The 10965-nt window shown below is 45.2% G+C and overlaps 1 protein-coding gene across 1 annotated transcript in view; it reads right to left on the bottom strand.

Moving 5' to 3' along the window:
* Nucleotides 1-493: 493 nt before the first annotated feature.
* Nucleotides 494-10965, bottom strand: part of VARS1 (valyl-tRNA synthetase 1) — a 53814-nt gene continuing 43342 nt past the window's right edge. The window contains exons 30-31 of the mRNA XM_085845054.1: nucleotides 6988-7137; nucleotides 494-948 (exon numbers count right to left, since the gene is read on the bottom strand). Of these exons, the coding sequence (XP_085701180.1) occupies nucleotides 880-948; nucleotides 6988-7137 (219 nt within the window). The 3' untranslated portion in view covers nucleotides 494-879. The remainder of the gene's footprint in view (nucleotides 949-6987; nucleotides 7138-10965) is intronic.

Here is a 10965-nt window from a genome sequence, read left to right as displayed (position 1 = left end):
TGTCACACACCCAACCTGTCCACAAAATTTCATCCGAATCCGTCTTCAACTTTTTGAGATATCCTGCACACCAATAAACAAACAAATGGACAGAAAGGGGTGAAAACATAACCTCCTTCACCTTCGGTGGCCGAGGTAATATAATCATACTATTCACAATTTTAACTGTATTTGATAGCAGTTCATGTAGAGGACAGAACATGCGTTTCTGTACCCTGCGCCTGTTCGAAAAAAAAACAACCGAGAAAGCTGGACATCATTTCTCTCCCATTCCTCCGTCACCATCCGTACTCAGCTTGACCGCTCTGTCTCGAAACCCCCAATGACAACTCTGACAACATGGAAGAACAAAATATCTTTCACGTCATCATTTGTATGACCCCTACGGTGACCACACGGACCATTTTGATGTTATTGCACTGGTGTCAATGTATCACACAAAGCCAGTACTTACTGCCTGGCAAGAATAAAAATAAATTATTCGAATCATGAATGCGATACCACCACAAAAGCTTTATTTCAGATAGAATAGATAAATAACTCGATTAATTGCAATCCCTTGAACTACTCAGACAATCGATGATGGTCGTTACAAGTTGCTATGCGTACTGCACTTATTTCCCCGTTTGCCTTTTCTCCCAGAATGAAGTGATCATTTCTCTCCCAAGCTATTTGTACGATTCTGTAAGTTGCAGCATTAAACAAAAATGGAACAGAAACACAACTCGGACTCCAAGTCATACAAGGAAGTCCATTAGATAATGAAGTACGAAATTGGAATGAGACAAACGATTGTAAAACGTGACTACAATCATTACAATGGAAGGGATGTTAGCTGCCAATGAAGACAGACTTGCTTTACGACTTCACATCAGATGCTCACAGCATCGTCTCAAAATTTGCAATCGCAGCATTGATCTTCTGCAGTTCCATTTCGCTCTGCTTCACCTGCAAAACAAACCACTCAAATCAGCCCACACTCTCGGATACAAGCACAGCATTGTCTCAAAAATTCCGAAAATAAAACGTGCACTGCCGAAGGCCCGTCAGAGATTGCAAAAATAAATTGCCAAAAATGTCATGCATGACCGAAGGCTTGTGTAGAAGATGTCCAGTGTGCATTGCAACGCCTTCATTCCTCATGTTGATTATATTGGCAAAGGGTTGTGAACCTGTGTCTTTTAATAACGAGAACAACGTTGATATTGTTGTAGATTTCCGCCCGTTCGGCGTGCGGACAGCCGCTTTTAGCCGAATCGCGGCTGTACGCCCACCGGACGGGCAATCCAGTCGCAGCCTTCCGGACCAAACGCCGGAACCCAGCTACCGGTGTGTTTTTAATCACATCATAGACCTGCCAACTCTCCTGTCCACGCATTACAGGGTCAATCGCCGAATTGTCGATATACCTAATTATTTGCACAGACAGGAATGCCAGGGATCTATACCTCGGCGAGACCGGTACAAAACGAGCCACTTACGCACAGCTCGTTTTGTATGCGATTGCCGAGCGGTGGTTTATCGCCTGACCTCGCGGGACCCGATCACTTTATCGGCTATTAAAAAGCCCGCCAATATTCCGCACGCAGCGATGGCAACTCAAATGGTGAAAAAGACGCACGAACAGGTACATTGAGACAGGCACATTTATTTATACACGCGACGCAAGCAATGAAGCAATATACAAACAGTATGCAATGGGGGAATGGGGGTAGGGGACAGGAGGACCAAAGACCTACAGCCGTTCTCTATTATTATTATCTACAGTCACTTAAGCAGGTTTACTGAAGGACCTGGCGCCACAGACACACACACAAAAGCCCAAAAGAAAATAACGAAAGGAAGGAAAAATGTGACCGGGTGGTGGATCCTCGAGCTCAAGTCCTCCTCGATCCGACTCAGAGAGGCGACTCGCACACGATCCTGAGTGACTCCGCCACGACCACCGACCCCCTCAAAGTGCCTTTGATCCAGAGATCCCAGAGCGATCCAGCTAGCACGATCCAGCGAGCGCGATTCAGCGTGCGAGCCTCGAGCCTTAGCGTTCGCACACACACACGCCTCAGACCTTCTCTTCAGCGCTCGCGTTTCTGCCACCTCCAGAGACTCTCCTACAACGGCGCCAAGAGCGACCACTTCCGCGACTACGGTCACGACTCTCCCACTCTTCTTCTCCACGCTCGCGTTCCTCCGCTTTATACCCACGCCCCGCCCCTTCTCAACTCCCACCCTTCCTTCCAGAACACGCGGGAAACTTCCAGAAGGAAGCGTTTTCCCGCCAAATTAGGGACGCGCGCCGCCGCGGTAGTTGTCTTTGTTCTTCTCTTTGTCCCTTGCAGGGTGAAATCCACCGCGGAGACGCCATTCGTTCGGGGGAGGGCGGAACAGGGGCCGCCTGCTTTCCCTCGACGAAGGCCAGGCAGAAAACGCGGTGTCGAGGCAGAAAGCGCGGTGGTGGTTGAGGCGGCGTGGTTGTTGTGGTTGGTGGTTGAGGCGATCGTGGTTGTTGTAATGGTGGCGTGGTTGGTGTTGTGTGGTGGTCGTGAGGGTGGTGTGGTTAGGCGCCAGTGGTTAAGGTGGTTGTGTGAATGCGGTGGTGGAGAAGGTGTTGGTGGTGGCGGTGGTTGATGAGAGCGATGTTGGTGGTGGAGGTGGTGAAGCGGTTAGTCCAAAATAACGATAGCAAAAGAAAAACGGCTAACTGAAGATTCACAGCCCTGCACACGAATAATTGCCCGTTAAACAACGGTGGGGAAATCTATCTGAACACAGACTTACCAGCATAACTGATCTAAGGACCTCTATGGTGCTCTGCGAATTTCCACAGCCATAACAATATCATGGATGTGAAACTGGGCGTCCTGTTTGCTGGCATGAGTGGGTGGACGTTAAAAATCCCACGGTGTCCTTCGTGAAGAGTCGGCGAGCTATCGCCGGGCACCATGGTCAAATTATAAATTCCTGCCATAATTTTAGTCGAACGTCTGCCTGACGAGCCGGTTCGTGAATGACTTTGGTGAAGGGAATGACCCCCGGCCAACCACACAAGAATGTGGGAATAATTGGGGCCGTTAAAGAAGAAGAAGAAGAAGAAGTAAAATACCAATGTTCAAATCACCAGATTAGAATCATCATCATTGCATGTATAAACCAAAACAATTCCAATTTTAAGCTGAACCTGAGCATCAATTCAATCGATGTCCAAAACACAACTTTCAAAATGAGGAATGAATGCCAAATGAGGCCTTTTGCGCGTGCGCTGTGTGTGAGATAACAGTGACTCGCTTGTGCTCACCGGGAACTTTTAACCTGCCGTTGCTAGCGTGAAATCTGAGTCAAATGTTTTTTTTAAAACACAATTTTCAGGATTTATATGAACGATTGGCAATTTCACAAAGGTTCACCATAATTGTTCTCCTCTCGAATGCAAATCAGACTCGACGAAATACGAGAAATATCCGTGGATGAAAGGAATCGGGTTCGTACCACTATCTGTTCATACAATTAGCTAGCAGCGTCAGTGGTTATAACACACACACACACACACACACACACACACACACACACACACACACACACACACACACACACACACACACACACACACACACACACACACACACACACTTCTACTTTCACAAATAGATGCAAAAATCTGGCATAATTTCTCTTGTCGGCCCAGGATCAAAAAATAAATTTATATTTATGACAGCACCCCCCGCCCTCCTCCCAAACATGATTAATCGTAAATATTATTATTTTAAACTTGTGCAGCGACACACCCCAGATATGACCTTACCATCGGTGTTAAGAAGCAACCAAACCAGGTACGGTGTCTCGCTCTGGGAAATCTACCTGAATATTGGGAAAGACGCCATCGTCTTTCTGATTGCAGACTCGCAATCTATCACCAAGCCTGTCATGTTCACGCAAGGTAATCCTGCAATGTTCAAAGTCCACTTACTGGCAACAGTGGTCAAAGGTTTAGGTAGAATGCGCCAGTCGACGAAGCTTTGGGCCTTGCACCAATCCACGCGGCCTCGGGAGTTTGCAATACTGGAAGCTGCAAGTTATCGGCTTTTTGGGTGAGTTAAGAAAGTTCTCCAACTCTTTCCTTGTGCAGAGGCAAACCCCTTTCTCACAGGTACATTTCCAAGTATTTTTGGTAACAGTCCTCATTTCGCACATATGATATACATTCGGCTGCCCTGATGACCGCCGTTGCTGGGGGTTTCTGCGTATACTCGCCATGCATTCTGTGGTGAATTTCGTCGTTTTGAAAGTCACATATTAAGGAGGAAATTTTTCAAACAAAATTCTCCCTTCAAGAAATGTTTCAGAAGCAAAAACATTATTTTATTCCAATAGCATCAGGAAATTCACCCACACATAGAAATGGCTAAATATCTGGAACTAGCATCGAAATTGATTTCAATTCCTGGATGGTTAACCATAACTGATAATTCCTGGATGCAAATTCGACTCACAAAAATATGGGAAATCTGAGAAATATCCATGGATGGATGAGGTGTTGCGTTCCTACCGTTTCCTGTCAATACCAACAAGCAGCTGCAGCAGATAACGAGAGTACAACGATGGCCCGACTGGCGGCCTCCCCACAACTTGGGGGTGTGCACCCGTCACTCGTCAGGAACGGAAGTGGGAAGAAAACGCCGCCTTGGAAGCACCAAAATCCTGAACTATTCCCACGGATTGATTGGAGTCTCGGAAATAAACCACCACAAGTTAAACGTGCTCCAAATAAACTTCAAGCCAGCAAAGTAAAAGCGCAAATATCCGGTCAACTCGCCGAAGAACGAGTGAACGTTCACAATGCTTCGCTGCCAGCTGAGTCAACGCCAACGGCAGATCGCCATCATGCTACGCTGACGGGGAGGGATCGCTCTATTTCCATGACTTGCCAGGGACTGCAGTGGATTTGGAGCAGCCCACAAATCCTCAGCGGTTAGAAAATTATCCACATTCTTTTTCTCACTCGATGGAGTAACTTTCCTTTCTATGGTGGTGGTCGTATGGCAGCTTAGCTGCTGGGGTAGCTATCATTTCTTGAAGCGCGAACTGTGTCGCTGATGCAGTGCCCCTCTACCAGTGCACACACTGGAACTGGTCCTCATTTCGCCGACCTCAGAAGGATGACAGGCTGAGTCAACCCCCTGGTGTATTAATTCAGCGGCCGACGGGGCTTGAACTCAGGACCCTTGGATCCCAAGCCTCCACCCTAACCACTGAGCCAACACCAGGCTTCCTTTCTATAATTAATATAGGCTGATTGTACTTCTGATTTTTTTTTTTTTGATACAAGAGCTGACGTAGTGAATCACTCAAGGGCTTGTTCCCATCGTGTGCTGCCTTTTTGGCTGCTGGTTGCATCATTGGTTAGGGGCGTGGCTATGCCGCTGATGCAGTGCCCCTATTATCAGTATACTGGTGCTCATTCCGCCGACCTCAGAAGGATGACAGGCTGAGTCAACCCCCTGGTGTTAATTCAGTGGCCAACAGGGCTCGAACTCAGGACCCTAGGATCTCAAGCTACCACCCTAACCACTAAGCCAACACCAGGCTTGCACTCAAGGGCTTGTGAAGGTTACTTTTACCCTGCGTGCGTAGCGCAAAACGGGCTTCAGCAATAGGTTCTGTCTGTCTGTCTGTCTGTCTGTCTACATGTCAGTCAATGATGGAGGAACTACTTAATTTCAACTGAATTTTATTTTTTGAACACTAGAACACGAATCGGAACACGAACCTGCAGTTTAGCAGGACTTTGGCTCTGAATTTGGCAAATTGTACAGCGCCTTGTCCCAAGCACGCGTGTGTGGAGAGGAGTAAGGTTTTACTCTGTCTGCCTGTCTGGCAGCAAACAAAATTGATAAAATCATTCCAAGCAGGAAACCTACTGTTTCTGGAGCCATCACAAAGGAAACAAACAACAGGCATGAATAACTATTTGGCATGTTAAATAGGGTGGTGTAAAAGACTGTGCTCAACGGTCGGAAAGCAGAAAAAATGGATCGTTTTGCTTTTTCCACTATCTTTTTAACTTTTACTTTATTTCAACTGAATTATAAACTTGAACACTGAAGAACATAAATCTGCTTGTTCGCACTTCCAAAAACCTTCCGTTTAGCAGTACTTGGCCAAAATATTACGTCGTTTTACACCATGTCGACCAAGCAAATTTGTCCCCATCAACGTCTGTGTCTGTCTGTCTGTCTGTCTGTCTGTCTGTCTGTCTGTCTGTCTGTCTGTCTGTCTGTCTGTCTGTCTGTCTGTCTGTCTCTCTCTCTCTCTCTCTCTCTCTCTCTCTCTCTCTCTCTCTCTCCTCTCTCTCTCTCTGGGTGGTGGAATATCAAGATTCAGACAAAATTGCTGCTTGTCATCGGAAACGTGCTCATGCTTGGAAATGCAAAGCAAGAGTTAAAAAGACTCTTCCCATGTCATTTTTCTCAAGGTTGCACGGGGTAAGGTGTTCTGTGAACTCTCTAATTTCCTTTTCTTTTTTCTTTCTTTTCAACAGTTCTAAGCTACGTTCTTATGGGGCCTGCACTATAATTCTGGCACAATACATATGATGCGTTTTCGAGCTCGGTGAGCCCGAGCTAAAGAAATCGATGATAAATCACGGCGTTGAAGAAAGATCTTGAAGACGAATTCACACAAAACATTTGATACATATTGGCCTACATATTGATCAGCAACTCTTAGGCACCATATATTATGCCCCAATCGCTATTGTTACTGAGGGTTTCTGCGCACGCATGGCGATGCATAATGCAGCGATCACCTTATTTTGAAAGGCCCGAATTAACAAACAGCGTAAATGAGTCTGAATCCAGGCATTCCTAATGGAAAAGCAGATTATGACTACTAGGCGAAAGTGGTTACATGACCTTGACCAATATCTGACATCAAACTGCACAGCAAGATTTGTGACGTCACCATTTTGTCTCTTGGGTGAAGTTTCCTTACCTTATCCGCGTCGTTCTGCTGGACATGCAGTGGAACCTTGGAACTGTACTCGGGACCTGAACGACGCTGGATAAGGCGCTCCAGAGTCTTTACCACTTGATCCCTCTGCGGTACCAGCTTGGCTATCTCCTTGGTGAAATCCAAAACACCCTGCAACAGTACCAGGACAGCAGGAGTTTGATTATATATGAGGCAGACCCCACTATTACAATTAACGGTCCCAATTATTCGCACCTTTTTGTAGCATCAGCCGAGGAAAGTTTTGGGCCTAAATGTTTCACTTTCTGGCTGGCTAGATCTAGCGTTCAGCTGAAGGTGTCAGGAGTTTATAATTTGTTCAGGGTGCCGGCGATAACTCGCCTTCCCTTCAAGAATGACGCTGAGATATTTAACTTCCACCAACAACTACTGCTCACAGACGGGTCCTCCAGCTTAATTTCCATCGAAGGAATGGCACACTTTGTAAGGTAATGCCCTGCCTGCGAAGTACAAATTCAACAGATTATCGTGTGGTCGGGAATGAAGCCCAGATTGAACAACTCAAAGGTAAGTGTGCTAATTCTGCATCATCCTGTGGGACTGCCACCCCTTCCCCTCCCAACCTTCCCACTGACCTTGTTCCCCACCCCTCCAGCTATGGCACACAATTGTACACAAAAAGGAGAACTTTTGGCAAACAAACAGTAAAACTGGAGATAAAATTTATTATTATCTAAGAGTATGACTGGTCACGTCATTTATAGAAGATGAGATTTTTGATGCATGTAATGCTCACTGAACTTTTTCAAACCAGGATACTATCAATAATTATACATTAATAATAATTAATATCGACAAAACCGAAAGATATGAACAAACAAGCCTTGTGATATTTTCATAAAATAAACACGATTATTGTTAGAATCCTATATAACTCGAGCTAGTCACTTTTAATGTTTTTAATTTTTTTTACTGAAAAGACAAAAACAATGAGCATTTTTACAGTAATAATACGGATAATAATAATAATAATAATAATAATAATAATATACTTTGCAAATAACAATCGTTAAAAAAATGCTCCTCACATGCTCCAATCACGGCAGCACTGCTTCAAGTTAAGAACACCATTGTAACAATGTTGTTTGGACACACACCTTGAGGAGACCATGATGAGGAGGCCATTGTCCTCCAGGAGAGGAGGCCATTATGCCAGTGGAACAAACTATATATTTCTCAAGTCCAACGGCCTCATCTCAGATCATCAATTTGGATTCAGACCAGGCCAGTCTACCATGGACATGGTTCTCCTACTCTTCTCACAATGAATGGAGGCCCTCAATATCAGACGTGAGATCAGTGCCGTCTCTTTGGCATAACCATATCTCGAGCTTTCAATACAGTCTGGCATCCCACCTTGTTCTCCAAACTCTCTGCCTATGGCATCCAAGACCAACTCCACTGATTTCCTCCACTCTCGTAGCCAACATGTGGCTCTCAATGGCATCCTCTCCTCTCCCTGTGAAGACTGGAGTGCCCTAAGGCAGTGTGTTCTGGACCCCATCCTATTTCTGATCTTCATCAACGATCTCTCTGACTCTCTGGAAAATCCTCTTTATCTATTTTCTGATATCTCCACCCTTTGCCGTGAAATCTCTCATCCATCAGCAAGACAGGCAGCAGGCTCTTCCCTCTCTTTAGACATTGATAAAATCACAGGTTGGTCAAACACTAGGAATATGTCTTTCAATCCTGACATCTATATATATATATATATATATATATATATATATATATATATATATATATATATATATATATATATATATATATATATATATATATATATATATATATATATATATATATATATATATATATATATATATATATATATATATATCTATCTCTCTCTCTCCGAACTGACAATCCCTCCTATCTACTTTCTTAACAATCCTATTCGGGAAATTCAGTCATTCAAACTCCTGCGTCTCACTATCAGCTATGATCTTTCTTGGGCAAACCACATTTCTAAGTTGCCCTCCAAAACCAGCCGCCGACTGGGCATCCTCCGTCGTACAAAGTCCTTCCTTGGCACACCTGAACTCAAACCCACCTATAAGGCCTCCATCTGCAGCTTGATGGAGAATCACGCTGTTATTTCATCATGTCGAGGAGAAGCCAGCCAGCGAGACCCTCCATCTCCACCGTGCACCTCACCCAACCATCTGCTCTCCAATCATGCCCTCCTTACTCACGTCACACCGACCAATCCCAAGTCTTGGGGAGTGGCCTGCCGGTTGTTGTTGTTAAAGCGTCATTCCTCTTTATAGCCAGCTTTGTAAATGCAAAAGCACAGAAAAAGGTCACAGGGGGCGATCACATACAGGGAGAAATTAGCCTTAAACCTTACCTGATTAACACAGCACCGCCCCCCGTGTGCCGACACGTAACGATCTTTAGCCGACAGTTTTCCTGACTTAATTTACATTGAGATGTCTCCTGCTTGTCCACGGATCATGCTACTCTGTACAATCCTACCTTTACTACGAAATTCCTCCATCTATCCGACAAACGTAACAATACTTTCATCTTTAAATAAAGGGTGCCGAGAACAAAGTTGTCATTGATGGATTCATTGGTGTTATACAAGGGCACTGGAAACACACCTCCCCCCTGTAACATTCTGCAACGCTTCAACATACATCCCCCCACCTCCTGTAACACCCTCCACCCCCCCCCCACCTTAACGCTCAGACATACACGCCCACCCCTCTGTAACATGCTGCAATGCTTATACATACACCGCAACCCCCTTAACACCTGGACACACACCTACACCCCCTCTTAACGCTTGGAAATATACCCCCACCCCCTGTAATGCTTGGATACATACCTCCACCCCCCACCCCTTAACGCTTGGACATACACTTCCATGCCCCCCTTAATGCTTGGACATATACCCCCCAACCCCCTGTAGCACTCCGTAATGCTTGGACATACACCCCCACACCCCCCATGCGTTATGTAATTTTTGAATAGCCACTTTTCCGCCGCAGCTGTTCCGTCCACTTCCTTCTTCATTCAATTAGAACCATCTCTAATCCTCATGGGGATTGTGTCGGCTTTTAATCGCTTCAATCCACTCATCCCATACTGGGAATACAGCCCGGTGTCGTGGGAATTATCTTCAAAATGGACACTGCAAATGACGCTTGAAGCAGTTGGGCTATGCCACTTTCCTCTGGTCAGTTTTACCTTGGCTGTCCAAATTTTCCTTCCAGCTCGATATTTTTGGAAAACATGCACACACGAACACCATCTTTGGTTGTATTGCTACAACCAGCAACAGTGCATCTAGATGGCATTCTCAGTACCTTTTCAGAGTTCAGAGCATATGTACCCCGCACGTAAACACAAGTCCCGCAGCAAAAGTATCCTCAGGATGACGTGGTGGGTCATGTGATATATATCGTAATCACATCGCCTTTCTGGGGTGGCGGGCCATTCGAGTGCGTACAAGGACACCAAAAAAAAAAACATTAAAATCTTAGTTTCAAGATTAAACCAAACAGGAATTTTTGATTCTCTGTAACTTTAAGGTCGTCGATGACCCGGCTGGGTTTTAGTAACAATCTAATACTGACGTGGCAATTTTCCTCAGACTAGCCTGACTTCCGGAATCCTGAATGAGAATCCAAAACATTAAAACTGCTGCTTTCAGCTGGATTTGAATCCACAACCTCCATGATCCCAACTAGCATCCTCACTAACAGGCCACAACGAAGGCCACAATGACAAAAGCTCAGCACCATCATGCTTCTACCCCAAATGACCCCATTCCTACGTACTCCCTTTTTCTTTTCGGGTTGTTGTGATTTTTCCCCCTCTCCCTCACCTCTTCCTTCGTTTGTTGTCGGTCGATTTGTTTGTTTTCCGTTTCATTCCCCAACTTTCCCCTTCCTCTTCTCACCGTGTTTAATTTCACTCGTGTACAGC

The sequence above is a fragment of the Eptatretus burgeri genome, chromosome 1, assembly GCF_056783735.1.
Source record: "Eptatretus burgeri isolate ZD-2024b chromosome 1, Ebu_testis_v1, whole genome shotgun sequence".
In the NCBI taxonomy this organism is placed as follows: Eukaryota; Metazoa; Chordata; class Myxini; order Myxiniformes; family Myxinidae; genus Eptatretus; species Eptatretus burgeri.
Note: the sequence above shows the minus strand (reverse complement) of the source record. Positions and strands in the feature narration are given on the sequence as shown.